The sequence below is a fragment of the Lutjanus erythropterus genome, chromosome 20 (genome assembly GCF_056507025.1).
Source record: "Lutjanus erythropterus isolate fLutEry1 chromosome 20, fLutEry1.hap2, whole genome shotgun sequence".
NCBI lineage: Eukaryota > Metazoa > Chordata > Actinopteri > Lutjaniformes > Lutjanidae > Lutjanus > Lutjanus erythropterus.
In genome coordinates, this window is record NC_139336.1 from 17,579,315 (window position 1) to 17,602,074 (window position 22,760).

At 36.9% G+C, this 22,760-nt stretch overlaps 2 protein-coding genes and 1 long non-coding RNA gene across 3 annotated transcripts; 1 reads left to right on the forward strand and 2 right to left on the reverse strand.

The window, feature by feature from the left end:
• Positions 1 to 1,830: 1,830 nt before the first annotated feature.
• nt5c2l1 (5'-nucleotidase, cytosolic II, like 1) lies at positions 1,831 to 11,362 on the reverse strand. The gene is made up of 18 exons (XM_084745711.1): positions 11,201 to 11,362; positions 9,013 to 9,086; positions 8,752 to 8,869; positions 8,044 to 8,139; positions 7,476 to 7,567; positions 6,518 to 6,575; positions 6,285 to 6,378; positions 6,136 to 6,189; positions 5,960 to 6,043; positions 5,128 to 5,163; positions 4,937 to 5,041; positions 4,782 to 4,848; positions 4,420 to 4,590; positions 4,274 to 4,325; positions 3,770 to 3,830; positions 2,780 to 2,956; positions 2,594 to 2,684; positions 1,831 to 2,522 (listed from the first exon to the last, which is right to left on the reverse strand). Exons 1-17 carry the CDS (start codon positions 11,269 to 11,271, stop codon positions 2,595 to 2,597), a joined length of 1,500 nt encoding a protein of 499 aa, XP_084601837.1. The 5' UTR covers positions 11,272 to 11,362; the 3' UTR covers positions 1,831 to 2,522; position 2,594.
• Positions 11,363 to 11,804: 442 nt separating this feature from the next.
• Positions 11,805 to 18,754, forward strand: LOC146308330 (uncharacterized). Its single transcript, XR_014772615.1, has 3 exons — positions 11,805 to 11,867; positions 13,948 to 14,103; positions 18,640 to 18,754. It is a non-coding gene; the product is annotated as an uncharacterized LOC146308330 (long non-coding RNA).
• On the reverse strand, positions 13,441 to 20,016 carry slc2a11l (solute carrier family 2 member 11, like). Its single transcript, XM_084745712.1, has 11 exons — positions 19,801 to 20,016; positions 19,293 to 19,453; positions 19,020 to 19,144; positions 18,664 to 18,793; positions 17,790 to 17,938; positions 17,499 to 17,686; positions 15,391 to 15,501; positions 15,058 to 15,159; positions 14,871 to 14,946; positions 14,629 to 14,756; positions 13,441 to 14,089 (listed from the first exon to the last, which is right to left on the reverse strand). Exons 1-11 carry the CDS (start codon positions 19,942 to 19,944, stop codon positions 13,874 to 13,876), a joined length of 1,530 nt encoding a protein of 509 aa, XP_084601838.1. The 5' UTR covers positions 19,945 to 20,016; the 3' UTR covers positions 13,441 to 13,873.
• Positions 20,017 to 22,760: the final 2,744 nt, after the last annotated feature.

The following is a 22,760-nucleotide window of genomic DNA, read 5'->3' on the forward strand; positions in this document are numbered from 1 at the left end:
TCAAGTCCTATTTAGTGTAGCAGAGCTTTTCCACGTACTCAGCAGCAGCAGCAGCAGCCTGACTCTGTGTTTACTGTCCAGGTTTCAGAACAAGTATCATATTTAATGTTACATATGACTCATGGTGGAAAAACATAGAGACAGATCATTGCTTTGTCAGATAAAACAGTTCTAACTTTGTAGTGAATAAAAAGTTTCACACACACACACACACACACACACACACACACACACACACACACACACACACACACACACACACACACGTACAGATCGATCTTCAGTTGCTGAGGTGATTCACTGCCATCCAGTGGGTAACAGCTGTAGTACAAAAGGGGAAACCGTAACTGGTCAAGTCATTACTTAACCTGTTTCTGGCTGCTTCTAATTCTGTTTTTTTTGTGTGTGTGTGCTGAGGTTTTAGTTTATCTGTCCCTGACACAGTGCTTATACTGAAAAATTACATCAGAGAAACTCAACAGCTGTGTGTCTCTCCAGCTATTCTGGATCAATGGTGAAAACTAACTAAGTGCATTTATCGAAGTGCACCCACTGAAATATTTAGTTCTAACATTAGGGTTTAAGTATTTTAATTCCATATAAAATTTAAATACACGCTAACAGCTTTATATATTTATTATAAATAAATCAAAATGTTCAAATTCATAAGAGCCAGGTTTATGTATTTTTATGAACAACATATAAAAGCAGGCCCAGGGGGGAAAGCTACTTGGAGTAAAATGTGAAACAAGCTGGAAGTTGTTTTAGTTTGATATTGATGTAGGCGTCGGGTGACTGGAGAAAAATATCTGGTTAGATTTCCAATACGTTAGATTTATTAATTAAAAGTACATCATTTTAATTCAGCAGGGTTTATTGCAGAAAGCTAATTATTAAGCATTTTATATTGTATTAATTAATAATAATAATAATACATAAACTTGGTTCTCATAAATTTGAAACAAACTGGATTTATTTATAATTAATATATAAACCTGTTACTGTGTATTTATTGAGTATATGAAGTATTATTAAATAAATCTCAATCTTATGTGTTCCATTTATGTTTAACAATTATGAATCACATGAAGTTTATTACTTCTTTAATGTTAAAACTAAATAATCCAAATTGATCGAAATTTTGTATGGAATTAAAAAAGTCAAATCTTAATACAAGGCCTAAACATTTTTGTGAGTCTACTGTACTTAAGTACATTTTGAGGTACTTGGGTATTTCCATTTGATGCTACTTTGTATATCCACTCTGATACACAGTAAAAAAAATAAACCATTTGTTTTAACTTTTAAAAAGTTAGTGTCTATTTTGTCTTAAACACTGTCTGAATTTGAAAAGATAAGCAGAGGTATTTTTCTAATTATTCAAAATATATAAACTTTTCTAGTCATATAAACTTCATATTAATTCAACTGTACTCTTAGAAAACATGTTTGATAAGACACTATATAAAACTGCTCCCAGTGAATTTATTTTATTTATTTTTTATTTTATTAATTTGGGGTTGGGACTGACTTCAACACATGGTTTGCACTGTTTTCATTATCATGAAAACAAACCATGACTGATATTAAAGTGTATTAGAGATGCATCAGAAGTTTCCATCATATATGTTTTCTTCAAACTAAAAAAAATCAAGGGTGTCAGAGTTTTAACTCTTGAACAATGCAGAGAAGTTTGCTATATATGTTGACAGTTTTTGTGTACAAACTTAGTTTAATGAGTTGATTGAACTCTTCATTCAACTCGGGATTCAGGGTCTGCATCGTTTCCTTGTGAAATAGTTGTTGTTCAATGAAAACAATGAAAACAAATCATATGAATCATTTATTTAAATTAAGTTGAAGTTGCACAAACTACAAATACACAAAGTTTTTAAAAACCATTACACAACCCTGAGATTAACAGTGCATACTGCACCACTACACGTAACAGCACAATAAAAGACAAATTTGCAGTCGTATATACAGTAACCCTGAGTCTGTTTGCTTTGAATCCTGAAATCCCAACACACTTCATTTCCAGGTTTATTGAATAAACTTTACAAAGCATAGCAATTCATAGCCACTAGGAGGAGCAATAAGTTAGTCTTTTGCAAAGCAGGCACGTCACAGCTGCAACAAAGTCTTTACACAAGCACAGATGCAAACAACTGACATGAATAAAGATGGACACCACGTCTAAACCTCCATCCACTGTGCAAAAATGAAACCACGATGTCCCGGATACAAGCGCTGCCATCTCGCACTGGTACTTTGATTCTTTAGTTTGGTCCTGTCTGCTAACATGGAGGGGGTGGGGTTTATGACCAATACTGCAACCGCCCACCAGGGGGAAATCAAGAGCTTCACTGTGGGGAGGCTGTTATGTTGTCGATCTTTATATATGTTGATGGTGCAAACAGTCACTTTCATCAGTGAGAACTGTCCATGTGACACATTAGAAGATCCCTCTGCAGCACCTACATGTTCTTCTTCTGAAACATCTTGGTCAGCTGTCTCCAGCCCTGCAACATAGAAATGTTAATAAAGAATACAGTAAAGACAGACTTAAATACTGCATCCTCATGATAATAACCTCAGTTCCTCTTCATGGTGACCATATTGTTGGTGATAGTGATCTCTGAAGCGAGCTCAGCCGAGCTTTGAGACGCGACCTCGTGGGGCATCTGAAATAGTTCACAAGCGAGAGTGAGATGAAGAATGGTCGTCATGAAAACATTTATCTTCTGTGCAGGTGTTTGGGCAAAGGGACCGAACTGACCAGGACTGGAGGGGCCATGAAGAGGTAATTGAAGGGGTAGTGCAGCAGGTTGACGCAGGTGGACGAGTATAGATCTGCATAACGCATCAGCTGGCTGGCAAACAGCGTCTGTCTGGAGCCGCTGCGCAGGAGGCTGCCCATCTGGCCGTATGACATGTCCATTCTGTAGGTCAGCACCTGCAGACACAAACAACAAACACATCAGCAAAACAAACCCGGGCGGAGAGTAATAAAACATGAAAAACACCTGAAACGCAACTGCTTAGCGTAGCAGACATCTTGTTATGCTGTCTCAAAGTTTGTTTTATCTTTATTATAGTCATGAAAAGAAAACCAAAGTATCTTGCAAACTGTCACTTGAACTAACTTTATAACAGAGGCTATGCACGTGATGTCACACTATGCGGAAGTCACTGCGGTTACACCCACTGAGTGAGTGGCAGCGGAGAATCCAGGCATTGAAATGGTGATTTGAGGTCACCATTTTATCAATTAAATATTTGGCATCCTTCATTCTGTGTAACTAAGCCTTGTTTTCATTCCTAACTTCTCAGACATTTTTGTCACCCTCAGCAACACACCAGGCTTTTGACATAATATAAAGAAGGAGGAAGAGGAGGTGGGGTGGAGGGATCAAACACACACAAGACTTTCTCCAAGGACAAAGAGGCTCATGAAGTAATGTTATGTGTGTCACGGGAGGTAGCGTGCATCTACTCATCGACAAGAGATTGTAGCTCAGAAGGACGCCATTAATATTTAAATCACAGGCTGTCGTGCACACTTCCTGTTGCGCAGTAGGCAGAAAATAGTTGCTACGTGAAACTGCTCGCAACAAGGTCTGTTGACCATCTTGAATAAACAGGACCTGATTCCTGCAAAGAGACATGGCTGTTTTATTTTATTTTTTTAAACATTTTAATTTCCTAAACCCCTTCTGTATAAGTACCTAAATAAACCTTTGGTGATGAAGTTGTGTTTTGAGCTCACCTTCATTCTCGTCTGAACCGCGCTGATCTCGACGCTCTCTCGACTGCTGCTGTCCTGGTTCCTTCAGCAGAATAACACAGAAAACAGTAACCTGTTACTTCAGTGCATCATGTAACTGCATCATAGCTTTTACGTAAAGTGAACAGAAAAATGTTGATGTCATGGCAACAATGTCCAACTATTCATCATAACTCATGTATACACTTTATTTATATTATTTAAATTTCCATATACAGACAAATACGATTTAGAAATATATATGACTGTCTCAATTCTATATCCAACCCATTACAAGTATACTAATGTTATACTTAACAGAGATTTAATGCCTTTTATGAATTATGTCATAATGTTACAAATTATTAGACAATAAATTCTTAGGATATAGATTATAAATCATACATTTTCTTTCATCAATTCCATGCAAACTCGTGATTATTCATTATTATAACTTTATAAACACTCAATACTTATGGAACAAAGTACAGATGGACACAAACGTACTTGTTGAGCTCAGCTAAGAAGATGTTGAGATGTTTCAGCTCCTCAAACAGACCTGCAAAACCGAGACAGTCATCAGACATTTGAAAACCACCCAAACATCACGACACTAACATGAAAAATGGCAGATGTTGTCAACATGTTCTCACTTTTCTTCTCCTCCCACACTTGCAGCTCCTTGGTAAGCTCCGGTACGACCAGGAAAGTCTTCCAGCCCTGACGTTTCTTAGATTTGAGGATATCGCCAAAGATGTGGTCTCCAACGTAGAGGATGTCCTTACCTTTGACATTCAGCAGGTCACAGACGATGTCCGAAGATCCTACAACCAGACGTTTATTTAAAATATTACATATAAACTAACATGGAAGAGTTATTAAATTAAAAATTAAAAACCAATCTGTTGGCTTCCATACTTAAAATTTTGTTCTGTTCTTAACTATCAATTCAGTAAATGATAGATTTCCTGAAAACACAGCAATGCATAAATAAAACCATGTAGATGAATCTCACCTCCGGAGTAAACAGTTCCATGTTGGAGGTCGCCTGTGTAAGTCCCAATCCGAAGCTTCCCCGTGTCCTGTGTCCAAAATACAACATGTCACTGAAACCTGCTGCCACTCAGCATTTAACATACGATTCTTTCAATACATGAGACTTTTCCGTACCGTGTCCACTTGTCTCAGCACCGTCCCCTCTGCAAAGAACAGCGGTTTCCTGGTGTCCACGACAACCAGGTCAAAGAAGGAGCGCCAGGATTTTTTTTGACTAGACTAGAATGAAGACGGATGTTAAATTCCCAGGATTCAACAAAATGTACATTTTCTAAATATTCAAGCCAGTGTTAAAACAGTCTTACCTTAGTATTACTTTCAAGTAGGTACTTCATTATGGCCTTGATCAAGAAAGAGAAAAAACAAGTTTTAAAAAAAATTGGTCAATTTCAAGGTCTTCATTTTATTTTAAATTTATGTTTAGTCATGTTACACAATCATTCATTTTCACCAACAAAGATTTATTTAGTCTAAGATTTATTCTAATCAATGTTTGGCAAAACTAGGCTTAAAGTTACTAAAACTATTTCCCTTTAATAAATCCAAGTTTAGTGGCATAAACCAATTTAAAATAAATAGTCAAATAAAAATACTGCTGTTGGAACAGTAACTATAAAAAAGTGTTGAAAAACATTTACTTTCACCTTTATTTAATAACAAAACATTATTTTTTTGCTAGCTAGCTAGAAAGTAAGAAAAAAAGTTATATTATTTGCTAGTTAGCCAGAAAGTAAACAAAACACTACATTGGTTGCAAGCTATGTAAAAAGTTGAAATAAGTTAGTTAGCTTAAAAGTTAGTTATCCTAGTTTGGCTACACATGAATGCTCAGCAGAGAATTATGTTCTTCAATCCATCTCAAAAAGGCAGCCATTTTTAAACTTAAATCTTCTCAAGTGGAAGTTTAAAATGAACACTGTATCACATTTTAATTTGGAGTTTAAACTTTTGGTGCAGCAGAATTATATTTAATCTAGGTTTAGAGCAAAAACTAAATTGCACTTTAAAGAGAGGTTTAAATTTAATCTTTCTAGTTTTAGGTTTGGTTCAACATAAATTAAAGTTAAACCACGATTTAACTGGGGTTAAAAAGTAATCTTCGTTTGTGCAAACCAGCCAACATATTTAGAAGCTCACCTCAGTGTAGTCATAGTTACTGTTGGTGGCGAGGAAGACCTTGGCCACCTCTTTGATCCGGGTCAATAGTACGGGGAGATTTAGCTGTAAAGAACACATTCATTTGTTTAGTATTTCAACCATTGTTTTGTATAGCTAAAACACATTCTGGGTCATAATCTTGTCAGTTTACTCACATCTTTTACAACATATTTCTCCAAATTCTTGATAGTCCGTTCTTTCAGGATTCCCTATTCAGCACATAGATACAATAAACTGGTTACTATACAGTACAGACTATGATTTCCCCTGCCATAATTCTGTATCTTTTAATCTGTTAATTCACCGTGTCGTGAATGAAGTCCATTGCGTCTCGAACATCCTGGAACATGCTTCTGTATGACATGAACAAGTCACCGTGCTGGTAACCTGTCAGGAGGCTGGAGGAGATTTAACAGCAGAGAAAGAGCAATGAAGCTTGTGTGACAAATAATTCACTTGTTAATTTATAATAGTCCAGAGCTAAGAGCTGAACATAAATGGTGTGAAACAGTTAAACGAAATAGGGAGTCCACTTACTTTGTGTATCTGGTGCACCTGGTGAAAAAATCCACAAGGCAGGTGTAGAGGTATGTTTCTGCAGGGTGCATCGAAACACAGGTCACTGAGCTAATATTTTTTACATTGCACTTAAAACTTAAACACTTTCTATAAAGACCACATCTATAGTGCATTATGGGACCATTCATTCAGTCATTCATTTATCAGATTAGTCATGAATTTCTACAATGGTCTGTGCTTGGAGCAATTCTGTTCACCTTATATATGTTTCCATTAGGCAATATTATAAGGAAACACTCCATAAACAGTCATTGTTATGCAGATGATGCTCAATTAAATCCATCAATTAAGGCAGACCAATCCAATCAGTTAGCTAAACTTCCAGCATGTCTTGAACCCAAAACTGGCAGCATACAGTTACTGGTTTATTAAACACCCTGACTCATCGCTTCCATCCCATAGTGATAATAAAGCTTGACAAAATGTATTTTATCATTTTCTTACTTTGAATATATCATCTAAGTTTTACAGCTTCATGTTCCAGTCCTAAAGCAGACATTTAATTGTTTTTAGATTGTTTTTTTTTACTTGCGATTCTCTGCATTTTGGTGTCTTACATAATAATCATCTTTGATGCTGCACAAATTCTTTAAAATGCTTATATGTATGTGTGTGTATTTCACTTAACTCAGCACATACAATGATGTAATGTTGTATGACTGTTATTATCAGACAACTTCATAAGTGCAGTTATAAAGCATTATGAATGCATTGTAATACATTATGAAACTATGTTATGCCCCCATAACGTACTATAAACTTGATCTTCATACAACATTTTACCAATCATTCCTTTTAGATTAATTTCATACAAATTAAGTATTAATATGTAATGCTTAGGAGTTTGTGGTAGCAGAAATTCTTAATTTAATAGTCAAACTCAGCATTTTGATGACTCTGTGGGTGAATTTTATACCTGAAAGATTGAAGAGAGTGTTAAGGATGTAGAAACGGTCGGTGTCACCTCTTTGAATGAACTTGTTGGGGTAGTAGTGGTGAATATCTTCCCTGTGGAGCACAAACATGAGACAGGTCAACACTGCACATGCAGAAACACAAGAAGTATAAAGCTATATAACCTGGACGAGGGCTACTTAAGTACAATATGGCTGAGTTATTTTCTACCACTGTATAATACTGGACATTAGGTGTGTGATATTGTTAACAGTAGCCATCTTCTGTCACTTTTGGACTGTACTGACAGTTTGTACCTTCAAACAGAGCAGCTGTTAACATCTGGAGAGTTAATTGGCAGTTAACAAATGTGTCTCTTATTCATTTACTAATGGTGTTCAAGTTAGCTGGAATATCAACTGATAGTTGATTATTAAATTAATAAACACAGCCTAACACTATCTTTGATTTATGTTTGTCTCTGATTCTTCTCACCTGAGCTCCAGAGTTCTCACGCAGATGTCCCTTCAATAAAAACAGCAATTTAACAAAGTGTTTTGTAACATTTTTTGGACTGTATTCGACCTTACCCTTTGAGAAAGTGGAAGCCGTGACTGCAGACTAAAATGTTTCCATTTGAATCCACCTTCAGGAGGTTCCCGTATGTGGTGTCGATCACTAAACCGCTGGAGGCGAGGGGAAAACAGAAAAGGAGGGGTGAACAAGGTTATCAAGACAAGAGCGACATGACTTTGAATTCAACGAAAAGTTGATCAGAAAAAGACCTGACAAGAATTATATATAGAGAGACAGACATAAATATATAAAGGAGGCAACAATCTTTATTTCAGAACTTAAACTAGTGATGCCACAGTGATGTCATCAAATGGCTTGAAACTGGAAATGTTTGGCAAATACTTAATAATATCAAAATAGCTGTGAATTATGTTTCTGTCCATCGACAGGTCCAGTGGGTTTTAACTTTAATCACATTTTTTGGAAGTTGGGACAGCAAAGGAAGAAATAGGGTTGGTCATTTCGATTGATTATAAGTGATGTCAGTTTGATCATTTATTGACTGTAAATACTTGATTATCTTCAAGGGGGTTCCTTACAAATTGTGTCGCCCAAGCGAAAGACAAAGAGGATTGAAAAATTTACAAGCGCTAAACCTGTAAAATTGACTTTTTCTGGTTCACCAAACCTTTCACTTGAATTTCATTCGTCATCGTTTCCATAAGTTCTTAGATAAATTTATAATTTTTTTTGGTTGCACGAAGCCTTGATTTTAAACTAACCGTGTGGGGAAGCTGGGGTCGTATGTGTAGCGTAGAATCTCATGAGGATATCCAACAGACACCATTCTGTCTCTTATCAGCTCAAAGCCCAGGCTCTCGTAATCAGGAGACTTGTACACTACAAACAAACACACACGGCAGAAAAAACACATTACCATAAAGACTCGTGTAGACAGTTCAAGAGAAGCAAGAATAAAGAACTCAATACAGCAGAGTTGAGATTTATGACCTGCACATGGTGACCCACAGGTCTGTACATACTCGCCATGGTGTAGTCCATGTCAAAGCCGTAGCATTTGATGTTTTCCAGTGTCAGACTTCTGTTGACAAACACCCTGCGATCAAACACAACAACAACACAGCTGAACTCTGCAGACACATGACCAGGACAACATGCAAGAGCACAAGACCTCAAAGATGTTATGCATGGGGTTAATTGCGCAAACTGTTTCTCTGGTGGATCTGACTGCATGAGGTCTCTTAAGGCTAAACAAGTATACACAATCAGCTATTTGCTTATCAGGTTGTTTGCATCAATTGTACCCAGAGGTCGTGTTCATGTAACCCTGACGGAAAGATCATTATCTTTGTGGTTGCTTTAATGGCTCTTTTACAGTAATGGATTGTTTTTTGGAAATTCGTTTATTTCGACCTCAGTTGCCTTATTATACACTTAAAACATCAAAGGAATTAAAGTGGAATCTTTTGTCATTAACTTACAAAATATAAATGTATCAGTTGTATTAATGTCAAGTTAACTCAACTTAAAATATCTACCACTTCATAAATCATAAACATTGTTGGCTTGTTCTGATTTGAACTAATGTAATGCTGAGAGTTCAATCAACTCATTAAATTAAGTTTCTAAAGAAAAATGAAACCACACTTTGCAGCATACATTGATTATAAAAGGAAAACAAATTACTTTGTAATGTTCATCAGTGTGACTGAAGAGTTGTTGGTTCAGCTTAATATCTTAAGTTTATTGAACATGTTTTTCATGTTTCAAGTTTATTTGTATTGAATTATTAAAAAATTACCTCAACTTGTTTTTTCAGATTTCAGACACAAAGTGGCTCCAAAGTAGCTGTAAGATTCTCATGTTAAAGCTGTGAAAATGTTAAGCTGTCAGTGTGTCTGAATAGTTGCTGATCGAATATCTTAAACTTAAGTCAGCTTTAATTAATTGTTCATCCTAAGCTCAATAAGTCACATTTTAAGGCAGAAGGGGAATTTACATTCTTAAACTGAGCCAGCTTAAAATGATTTACAGTGTAGTTGTAGCACCTATCACCGCTGTGTAAGTCCCCACAGTGGAGATAGAGCTGGGTGGAGAGGAGAGATGTTATCATTACCTCCAACTATCTCCACCACCGTTTCACACGAGTGCCAAAAAACCAGGGATCCATGCTGTGTTTTGAACACACTACTGTGTGTTGTCCGGTGCAACTGTACATGGTTTCCTGTGTCACTTGCCACCAGATCCAGTGCCTCTTTATCAGTGACACCCTGACAGAGAAACAGAGGCCTATCTGCAGCACCTCCAGGCTGAAGCACGCTCAACCCTCCTCCCTGACAGTTCATACTTATAGGGTTGCTGTAAATAATTTACCTGCAAGCTCTTGTTTTGCATGTGTGTTACTGCTGAGCACGGAGGATGTTTCCCTTGGGGTCAATCCAGCATATAAAAGCTGGTCAGTGTGTCTGATGCAGCAAAACCTACTATAGATGGGAGCGGCAACTGGATTTAATATGTGCCGATTAAAATATTTACTGATAGAGGCTGATAGGGAGAAAGCATTTGTGATTTGTAGAAAAACACCAGTGGGTATTATAGACAATTATTTTAATTAATTTTTTTTTTGACAGACCATAATGCATGTTGTTTTTCTTTTTCTTTTTAGCTTTTTGTTGTTTTTCTTAAAGCTACTACAGAGTTTTAAGTGTCTCAGTTTAATGCCTCTATATGTTTCATTTTGTAGTTATTATGTTGAAAAAAATAGTGCTTTTGTCCACAGGGGCCTCCAAAATCCTTATAGTAGTTTTAATTCAAGTTTTACATATCCTTGTCATGTGTTTAATAACATTTGAGGGATTATTGCAACATCGGCAGATATGTCTACATCAGAATTTCTTTTACTCCCTAATATTGATATTGGCCCCAAAAATCCAGTACTGGTTGGGCCCTACATATAATAGAATAAGAAATTAAGTCAAAGAAAATAATGATTTGTTAATCATGTTGAAATAAATACAGTAACTTCTCCTGAGCTGGTGTTGTGACCAATGATAAAAAAAATACAAAACTTTACAAATTTTTCATCTTTCTGTTGTAAATACCAGTTTACCACTGAGTTTTACATGATATGTAAAGGCTTACTGTTGTTATAAACCTCAGAGTATATTTGTGTATGACAGTGATATATAAGTCTAAATCAAACGGACTCACTTTTGCTCAAAGGCTCTCTTCGGTTTGGGCTGAGCAGAGGAGATGCTGGGATCTGTGTCCATTGCGTCCATTATCGGCGCAGCTGCCAACTTTAAAACGAAGCCTCCTGCTGATGTTCAGCTGTTAACCTGCTGTATGTTCACTGCTCTGCGGCGTCTGCAACTCTGCAACTCTCGTCACTGAGGAGGCATTTAAACGACCAAATTCAGCCAAATCGTGGAGGCGTGGAGTGCCGGTATGTGTTTGGTTTGTGACTGGCTCTCCTCCCTGCGACTTTCTGCTTGTTGATGATGTAAACGGCTGCAGGAGAAGCACATCCAGCCTCCTCTCACACACTCGTCCTGCGAAACTTTTAGCTTTGAACGTGTAGATTGTGTTATCAGAGGCGCACACATGTGCCGGGGCTGCACGTCTGCGTAATTTGCTCGCAAGGAGTTTCCCGATGACTCAGTCTATGTTCATTCAGAGCTGAACGTCTCAGCAGGGGCTGATGAAGACAAATATTCAGTATATTCACTCGTACTTCAGAGTTTCCATCCACCACCAACTTTTTGTATAATTATTTTGAACTACAAAGGTAGCAAAACAGCTTTCTGAACTAGAGCTGCATTTCAGATGTTTGAATAAGTCATTTGCCTTCAGTTTCACCAAAAGCTGCACTGCACAGGTACAAAGCAACATGTACTTAAAGTATCAAAAGTAAAAGTACAAACTTAAATTGCAAACATATTGTCTCCTGAAAAACTGCAATAAAACTGCAATAAACGTGTGAAGTAGAAACCACAAGTTTAAGATCTCTGTGCACAGCTGCATTCAGGTGCAGAAACAGGGATGGTCTCCTCGGAGAGAAAATTCATTGTTATATTATTGTTGCGATAGAAAGTAGTACATTTACTCAAATATAGTACTTTAATACAATTTTGAGTTTTTTACTTGTGTATTTTCATTTTATGGTACTATACTTCTACTCCACTACATCTTACATGGTAAAGAACACACAGGAATTTATTGTAGTCAAGAAGCTTTTCTCATTATTTTAACTAAATTTAATTACATTCAAGTTAATCAAACATAACAAACAGAACACCTCAGAATCTATGGTTGAACACTTGTTGGTTCAACTTAATATCTTAAACTTATTTAACATGTTTTCATGTTAAATAAGTCATGTTTTCACATTGCCTCAACCTTATTTGATAACTTTGTAATAATTTTGAGGTTTGGACTGATGGCTGGACAAAGCAGACATTGTGAAGGAATCGGTTTAGGCCATGGGTCATTTGCAATTCTCTGAATTTTACAAACCAATCAATCGACTAATGGAGAGGATAATCAGCAGATTAAACCATGAAGATAATAATTAGTTGCAGTTCTATTTTTAAAAAATAGTTCAAATTAAGCTCCACCTTTACCAACTAAAATCTTACTGTTACATTACATGTAAACTTACTTTACTTTTACATGCATGAGTAATAATAATCTTATGATATAATATATAATAGTATATTTCAAGTCACAGGGGATATTTTTCTCCACCGAGCTCTTTTAGTTTTAATAAAGTACATTTTCCTGATTATCCTTGCATACTTTTACTTGAGTAACATTTTCAATACAGGACTTGTAACAGAGTATTTTTAAAGTGTGGTGATAGCACTGAAGTCTGAAGATTTTACTATTTCACTGTACTCATTAAACTGTCACTGTTAGTTCAGTCTCTTTTCATGTGTAGTATTTTATATGACACAGTTAGTGTTTAAAATATGAATCTGTAAAGTTACTATAGTGCAATAAAGTAAAACATATGTCTCTGAAACATGGTGAAGTAAAACTGCTTTTCAAGAACACACATTTCTTGTAGATAAACACACAACACACACACACACACTTGGGAGCATTTGTTCTGCATGCAGCTTGGAGTTTATGCAACTGACCACAGGCTGTTTCTGATGTCTATCTGTTTAGCCAGATGTTAAACACACTGACCCGCTGATAACCTAAAGGACCAAACCTTGTTTTAAACTACAAGGACAAAGATGAAGACATTCTTGTCTGTCGACTGGAGACACTTTGGGACATTTAAACGCTCAATAGTAGGAGTTAAACACAAATAAAGCTACTATTATTCATGCTGTCCTACAGTGCCACATTATCCATGACTGACTTAGTAAATATAGACATGTGGTCTGTAACAATACAATAAAATTTTATGGCAACATTTCTATTTATATTTTGTATTGTATTTCTGCTTAACTCACATTTAAATAATTTAAATCTCCTCAATGTGATATAAAATGACATCTTCAAACTAAATGTTTGCTGCGTGTGGAATAGGATTAAGACCAGGCATAAGGGGAAACAAATTAAACTTTTTGGCATTTCAACTTCATTATCTAATGCATAATGATGATGATATTATTATTATTATTATTATTATTATTATTATTATTATTATTATTATTATTATTATTATTATCATTATTATTATCTTCCTCCTCTGATTGATTTTTTCCTTATACCTGGCTCTAAAATGAAATGTTATATTTAAATTTATTTGTCCTTGATAATTTGACTTTACTCTTGAAAATTACACTTTATCCTCAACTCTTTTTTTCCCTTATGCCGGGCCTTAATATTCTTCCATCGCTGTTTCACACTTGACATCTGTGAATATAATCAGAGTTCAGTCTGATATGTTTTTATTCCGTTGACGTTCTTCTCAGTGGTTTTTTTCCTCTGTGATGCTCCAGATTTTGGATGTATCTTCCGAAACTCTGCAGCGATCTCCAGCGCTGTCAGATTCTTTGTCTCAGGAACGTTGAACTTCACAAACAGCCCACCGCCGAGGCAGAAAAACAGGAATATGAGAAAACAAAAGTAATCCAGATACGCCTGGAAAGTAAGAAGTAAGTACTTTAGAGGACATTTGTATGGTTGTCAGTGTGAGTGATGCATTTAATCTGAGTTCACTTCAACTGGTAACACTTTATTTGAAGGGGTGTGCATAAGTCAATCATTAGACTGTCATAACCATATCATGACACCTGCCATGAACATGAAGGAGATTTTAAGAATGTTTGAATTAATGTCAAGTTCTCATAACAAAGACATTGACAGATTATTTTGCATTGGTTTATGTCCTGTTGTCATAACAGAGACATCATTGTCTTGATTAATTTCAAGTTGTCATAACAAAGACATATCAATCAATATAAACTTTGCATTAAGATGACATAATTGACTCAGGGACAATTTTATATAAACTCATAAATGCTCCTTCATGTTCATGACAGGTGACATGACATGACTATGTAATGATAGACTTATGCACACCCCTTCAAACAAAGTGTTACTAGATAATTTGTCCTATGTCTCTGTTGACCTGTAGTTAAAAAATAGGTCCAGTTTTACCGAGACAGTAATGTGCTTACCACTATGGTCGGGAAGATCATCCCCAGCAGAAACAAGCCTGTCCAGTTGAGACTGCAGGCGATGATGTATCCAGCTGATTTGAATGACTGAGTAAATATTTCCCCCGGAAGAGGAGCTGTTACTCCAGCTGAGGGTCGACAACAAAAGATTGTAGACATTGCAGTAAGAGTTAATCGTCGTTCATTCAAAGAGGGAATACTGAAAATAGATAGATAGCTAAGATCTAGAGTAAATAACGTACATGGTCCACAGGCAAAACAGAAAATAAAGAGGAAAATGAGGACCATGCTGCAGTATGGCACCCAGGAGATGTGAGTCTGAGGAAAAAGGAGTTTAAGAGGGACTTTAGTCGCTCCACTTGTCATGTTTATAGCATCATAATATACAGAAATACGCTGCAAACAGAGTCTGGTTTTGTGTTGACTCACTTGCAGGTACAGAGTGATGGTGAGGAGCATCAGTGTCAGTGACATTCCCATGTATCCTCTGACAAACAGGACTTTCTTGCCGACACTCTCAACGATCATGAACTGCAACATCAAAACACAGTTTCAGTAATTAAGCACAAGAGGGAGCTCTAACTACATATTAGGACTGAGAGAGCAGAAGAAAGGTTTTTCTTCCATGATTATTAAGAAGTAGAAAGAGAAAACCAAACATCTATGTTGGGATGTCTATGAGATATTACACTCAAACTTCACTAGCAATAAACCATTAAACAGATATAAAATATGATGGGATGTTAGTAAAATGGAACTTACACAGGCTACACTGGTGAGAAACTCACACAGCCCCGTTCCCAAGGCTGCGTAACTTAACTGGCGTTCATGGATTCCTGCCGTATGGAACACTTCATAAGAATAAAAGTACACCTGGAGAGAAGTATTTGAATAAGAACCAAATTACATGTCTATTTGTAAAGCCCAAAAAGATATGATCACATTTTTAGTTTTGAGTTTCACATGCACAGCAGGCTTCAGAGCAGCAAAGCAGAGACAAGAGGGTAATGATATGTTGTTATTTCAACATAAATATAGTCAGCTTATTTAAAGTAGGATTTAAAGGTGCAATAAGCAATTCTGGAGAAAGATGATTGATTGTAGAGTCTCATTCAAAGTTTGTTAAATTGCCAGCTCTTTGGAGTGGTGGCTTGAAGATGGCTGAAATTCTTGTGTTTTTGGAGTGAGACTCAACAATCTTCCCCACCAAAGCTTTAAATGACCTTTGATTTGAAAAAGGTTGTTCTCTAAACATTAATGCCAGCTTGAGCTTAGTTTTGTTTTTTTGTCTAAAATGTCACTGATCAAACCTCATCAAATACACTTCCAAAATGTCCAAAATGTAAAAAAAGAAAAAAGAAAAAAAAAAGTAATGTAGTAATAGTAATGTAAAAGGCGGGTTTAAGCACTCACATGTACGTAGAAGTATGAGAAATCTCATCAGCTTTCAGTTCCCTGATGACAACCAAAACATTGTTTTTTCATCTTCATCGTTTTTCATCCTATGAAAAGCTATAAAATCTTTAATTTGTTTAATTTCTTTGTTTGTATAATTGCTCATTTTTAACTATCCCAGTTTCTCAGCAGATGAAACATTCATAATTAACCTGATTAATATCTGATAAATATCATAAAATGATATGGCTTAAAAGACTACCCTCCATTTATATTTGACTGCTACCAGAAACTTAAAACTCAAAAATGATGAAACTATGAATTCATTTAGGTATTTTAAATTTACTGGGGTTTAGCAGACCCTTAAAATTAGATTTTTGATTTTTGTTATTCTTCTTTGCTTTCCCTACATTTTATTTGTTTTACATTTTAATTCATTTTAATGTATTTTTATACTATGAAATATATTTACAACATTTATAACGAGAACTGTTATGTGTATAATATACTCTATGTAATGTACGCACTGAATTATGTCATATAAGGGCTCTATAAAGGCTTATAAACTTCCACAAAGCTCCTGCTATTACCTTACCCTGTAACTTAAGTTAGATTTTTGTACTTGTTTGAAGATTCTGACTTTTTTACATTTCATTAAACAATTAAACAAATGTGAAAAGGGGGGGGGGCAAAAAGAAAGAAAGAAAGAAAGAAAGAAAAATACATAGGCAGATTTTGTTTTGTTGACATAACAGCTGTGCTGTGATGACCACAGGCCGCCCACCCTAGAGCCTTGTTCTGCTCGAGGTTTTTGCTTGTTGAAAGGAAACTTTTCCAATGTCACCTCAGCGTATGCTGGAAACTGTTGGGTCTCTGTATATAATTTTCATAAAGAGTATGATCTAGGTGCCTTGAGTTAGCCTTTGTTATGGCACTATAAAAAAAACCTGACTTGATTTAACCTTGTTCTAAGCCAACCCACTCCTGAGTTTAGCTTCATATTCAACAGACATACATGAATGTTGTTTCTTTCTTGGTATCTAACTCTTCTACAAAAAGGAAATAAGCATGTTTCCAAAAAGGTTGAGATTCAGATCAGATCATTTTAGACTAATCCACTTGACTTTAATGTTTACAAAAACAAATCCTGCAAAAGAAATATTCTTATTTACAGGCTAATTATAGTCACACTCAAACCTCCTTGTACTCGCCCTTTAAATCTATATATATTCTCTCATTTTATATCTACAACTCAGTCCAGATGACACTGCGAATATATTAACACATCAGACAGACAGTCTCAACACATCAACTATCAAAAGGCCTCATGTTGATCATTAACTCTGCCCACTAGACTAAATTACCCAAAAAGATGGGGAAATATCAAAATTTGTGGAGAATACTATATGTCAAAGTGCAGTTAACATTATAGTAATCTTATGTTGTGGGTGTTGAGTGTGTTTCATATCACTCACAGCATTGATGCCACAGAGCTGCAGTACAGTGAAGGTAACCATGACAGTGATGAGCTGCCAGCGGACTGTTGGGTTCTGAATCAGGTCCATCACTGAGTGGGTGTTAATGCCCTGCAGGGCAGCTTTCTCCTCCAACATCTCCCCAATGTCGAGGCTGTGGTCCTTCTTGCCCCACAGCCTCCTTAATGCTGGGAGAGTATGACAAAACAGATCAAGGTGGTTATAACATCATAGATTCCTAAAACAAACATGAAGAAAAGCCAAAATGAAGCCAGAAATGCTCTCTCACACCTTTCTCACAGGCCTGGCGGTCTCCTCTGTCCAGCAGCAGGAACTTGGGAGACTCTGGCAGGAAGGGCAGGGTGGAGAGCTGGAGTAACGCAGTGAAACCATTGAACCCAAGCAGCCAGGGCCACAACTCATATGTACCAAGTAGCTCCCTGGAAAGCCAACATCATCTTCAGTATTGTGTAACAACTGAGTTATCGCAGCGCAGTGTAATGCACACAAACACTAACAGACCCACGCTGTGAAGGTTTAGTACAACAGTTGGTCTTATTTTTGTAGTTTTGACTGTCATTCCTTTTAATAGACCTTTTTCACAGCAGCCATTTTGATATGAAGTAACAGGGTAAACACAACCCCGTTCTCCTCCAGTTCTTCTAATCCAGTGCCCAAGTTGAACTCATCAAGTCCAGTCCTCATCAAATCTTCAGCCATCCCTTCACTCCTACCACCAGTGTTTACACTCCATCAGGGAGTTTCCTTTACTAATCACGGCTGCTCTACTCTTCTTTACATGATGATGTCACGACGGAGTCTAATTGCAGTGGAGACTTTTCATATCTCATCATCTTCTCATCTCAATTGTGCACATGTCAATTGTATTATTATTTTGTATACTCAGAACAAAGTTTCTTCTGATTGAAGTAAACTGCACTCAGCTTGTGGTGCTCAAAGCACCAGAAAGGGAAAAGAGAAAGGGAAAAATATTTTGATTTTGGTTTGAGTTGTCCCTTAAAGATTTCACCTATATTGCCCCTGCCACAGGCAGGACACCATGGGCCTTTAGAACAGTTCTGTCCACATGTGAGCTTTCATTTGAACCAACCACCACCTGACGTCTTACTTGACTTTCCAGTATCAATGACGGCGGTCCCCTCACCTGATCCCCAGCAGCTGACCAGAGAACTTCCCAAAGGAGACAAACATAGCAATGGTCACACCAACCATCCCTCGCAACCTCTTGGGGGCGCATTCAATAAGGTACATGGTGTGAGCCGAGAGACTGACTCCTGGAGGCAAATACAAGGGAATCATACATTTTGAGAAGAGTCAATAATGATCAATAACTGGGTGACATATGGCCCAGGGACCTTAGAGATGTAATAGTGACAAGTATAAATAGAAATCGATTGTCTCTAGTGTTAAATGGAGAGTCAAGAGTGATGAAGCAGCCATCTATGAAGAAATTGCAGAAAAAAGAGAGATGTAATGGGTTTCCTCATACAGTAGGTTCACCTGCATTGAAGCCATAGAGAATTCGTCCCACCATGATCATCTCAAAGGACATTGCAGTTCGGCTCAAGATCATCAACACAGCTCCAGTTATGGCCACAACATTGTTTAACAAGAGGCATTGTTTTCTGCAGGGAAACAGGGAGACAGAAACTTCTGTGTTAAAGCCTGAAGGCATCATTAAAAAATAGGAAAACAACAGATAAAAGTTTAATTTCGTTTGTCTTTGATGGTGCAGTGTTAATTAAAGTAACGTCTTTTCTCTTTTTCACTGACCTCCCATATTTTGTGATCAATGGAGCAGCCACCAGTGACCCCAGTAACCCCCCGATGCAGTAAATAGACACAGTGAAGGACCAGATGAGAGAAACCTGCCACTGGTCCAAGGAGACGTTGTATCTCTGCTGACATGTTTTGTTCACCAGCTCCTTTATAAACTGCAATTATCACACGTACAGTTACTCTAATTTTCAGTTTCACCAGCATAATGTTGACATTTATGATGTTTATGATGACAAAGTTAATATCTTTCATTAAATTCCTTCAGAAGTCGTGACTACATACATGAGATGAGTCTCTACAGACATGGATGTAAACTGTAACTTCAGTGACTGAGGCATGCAACACTGAGGCAGTAATTCTAGTCTTTTCATAATCTTAAGTTTTATCAGGTTTTCTTGTCCAACCATGTTTTCTTTTCATAATATTAAGATATATGTTTTCTTTTCATATAAGTTGTTCCATAAAGTTGTCTTTACCACGATATTTTTGTAGTTTTACTTACAGCAGATGGGGAAGTCATCACAGATATACCATATCCATATTGAAATGTCCCACCAATGCCAGAGATAAAAATGGCAGCGATTACAAGAGGATAGTTAAGCTGCAAGAATTGAGCATGTGAACAGTTATAATAGCAAACATACATTTTTATATTTTTTTTATTAGATCATCAAATTCAATGTTTCATTTAACACATGTCCCAAAGCTTACATTTGTGTTTGATTAAATGTTTATGTTTGGTTTGTTGCTCCTATAATCTACAGCTGTCACTCAGAGCATTGAATTTAAAGTATTCACTATATTTTTTTTGTTTAGCAGAGCTTATTCTGAACCTTCATATTGAAAAAACAAAAAAGTGTAACAGACACACAAAATAATTTTAAATATTACCTACCAGAAGTGTTAGATACTGTGCCATTGTAGAGTCTGGTATCTGTCTGTCTGTAGTCTTTTGAAATCAAACATTTAACTGGTTAAACATTAAACCATAAGCTTTAAACTCTGCACTGAAATGAGTAACTTTCTATTCAGGCCAAAGATAAAATGTGATGGAAGGCAACATATCAACCACCAGACTTGGCAACTGTGTATATGTGTGTGCGTCATTATTCTATGTCCGGTGATGGAAGACTTTGGACAGACACCATTGGAGAAAGTTATTTATTGCCTTGCTCTGGCAGCCAGGACATGACATGAATAGAAATTTGACCTCAAACCTAAAACTTTGAGGGTGGGTTTTTTACATGTTAAGAGTAAATATTCCAATCTGGATGATGAACTAGTAGCACTGGAATACTTTAGGTTACAGGAATTCTTGAGGAGCCAAAGAAATGGACACTTTAACATCCTGGAAAAAGAATAAATCTATAATGATGGCATAATTCTGCACAGTCATTAACAAGAACTCCCCACGGTTTACAGTGTACAATCAGGAATTACATCACATTAAGAAATTAGAGGAGTGCACTCAGTAGACTGCAGATCTCCTCCAGGCAACAGATGGTGAAGCACCTACTGAAATGCCACAACAACTGCCAGATGCAACCAGCGGAGACTTGCAAAGTTTTAAATTAAGTGTTTCTGTATTAGCATAGTCTCAGTTTTCTTTAACACCCCATTTTCACCTGGTATTAAAGTGTGATCTGTATCTGGATCAGCTATTCAGATTGATGCATGGATTGTGTTTATACCTACATAAGATCTGAACACAATGCAAGCCAGACTACCTCCAGACATGTAAATGGGGTGTCAGATACGTGGATCAGTATGACAGATTTCAAAGTGAAAATGTCAACAAAGGAATCCACCAACATTAACATGATCCCTTGCAGACACAAGATATCAAACAGTTGTTGATCACTTGAAGCCCCTAATGGCCGGTTGAGAAGAGTGAGAAGTCAGTTGTCGATGGTCTTATAAAACAGAGCAGTCAGAAAAAAAAAGTTACTGTCTTGCAGTCATATGCCTCCACCAACCAGTCAAGTTACAATTTACATCCAAGTCTGTCCAGACTCATATAATGTATGTTGTGAAGACTTTCAAAGAATGTAATATAGACGTTCTCACTATACATGTGAGATTACAGCAAATAATTTCCAGTGAGAAACATTCTGTCTTCACCTGCAGATGATTTTTACAGAGGAGTATAGAGGACTCATCATTTTGATGCCACGGTGAAGATGACCTTTGACCTTTCAGGCAAGAAATGTCATCACCTCATCATTCAATCTTATTAAATATTTGTGTCTAATATTGTCAGAACTTGCAAACAAATTCTTGAGTTATGGCCAAAAATGTGTTTTGCAAGGGCACAGTAACCTTGACCTTTGACTTTTGACCTTTGACCACCAAAATTTAATCAGATAATCCTTGAGTCCAAGTGGTCATTTGTGCCAAGTCTGAAGAAATTCCCTCAAGGTGTTCTTGGGATATTGTATTCAGAAGAATGGCATTACCTGAAAACATAGCACCTGTGGCCACAGCTGTCTGAAGATCAATGCCACTCTCTTATGTACTGAATGCAGTATTAGTGGGCAGCTTATTTTAGCATACAGACAACATACATAGCATAAAAACATGTTGTGGGGTACTATGTGCTGGGCTTTTCTTGGTCTGCATTATAGAAACCTGCAGAGATGAGGGAAAAGAGATAAAATGTGTTACTTGGTGAGTTTTATAAGTTCTGTTAGGTAGGTTTTAGATTGGTCAGAGCCAGGCTACCTGTTTCCCCCTGCTTCCAGTCTTTGTACTAAACTAAGGAAAACAATTGCTAGCAATTAAGAGGGCTATCTTATCTAACTCTCTGCAAGAAAATGAATAAATGTATTTCTCAAAACGTCAAACTATTCCTTTAAGATACAGGAGGTCTTCTGAACTAAAAACAGAAACCTCCTACGTGAGTATCACTCTGACTCTGGGAGATTGTGTGGCAGATGTCACAACGCTGACCTCCAGGATGGAGCTGGTTACGGCTGTCCTGCATCGTCTCCAGGAGGAGACAACACACTCCAGTCCAGACAGACCACTGAGAGATGGAAAGTTCCAAAAAGCTGTCACGAAGACTGTTTTCTGGAGGAGATGAACACCCTAGCAACTGCCGGGGAGGCTCAATTTAAGGCTTGACAGGAGGAGAAACAGGAGGACTGACACTGCTTGACAGCAGAGGCATTGTAAGAATTTTTACAAATCATCTGCATCAATTTATACACACAATCAATAACCATACTCAAATGATGCACATGTGCTAATGCTGCACAAATGTCACTGCACTGAGTAAGCTCATCACTATGATCAGTAATCATTTAAAGGTAACGCAAAAGTTACTTTTCCTAATAACTAATGGTGCTTTCCATTTGAACTCTTCCCAGGTGAATATTTCAATTGGACGGCTCCAGAAAGGGGAACATTTCTTTAATGACCTTTATGTCTTTATATTTTTATGACATGTTATCAGGTCATTCG

Coding starts and splice junctions, on each gene's coding strand:
- slc2a11l (XM_084745712.1), bottom strand. CDS start 19,944: ATGTATGTTTGCTATTATAACTGTTCACATGCTCAATTCTTGCAGCTT. Junction 15,502..17,498: donor AGCTCTGTGGCATCAATGCT/GTGAGTGATATG, acceptor ACTTCTCTCCAG/GTGTACTTTTATTCTTATGA. Junction 14,090..14,628: donor TGATCTTCCCGACCATAGTG/GTAAGCACATTA, acceptor CTTACTTTCCAG/GCGTATCTGGATTACTTTTG.
- nt5c2l1 (XM_084745711.1), bottom strand. CDS start 11,271: ATGGACGCAATGGACACAGATCCCAGCATCTCCTCTGCTCAGCCCAAA. Junction 6,576..7,475: donor CACTCTCTTCAATCTTTCAG/GTATAAAATTCA, acceptor TGCACCCTGCAG/AAACATACCTCTACACCTGC. Junction 2,685..2,779: donor TCATGGCCCCTCCAGTCCTG/GTCAGTTCGGTC, acceptor GAACTATTTCAG/ATGCCCCACGAGGTCGCGTC.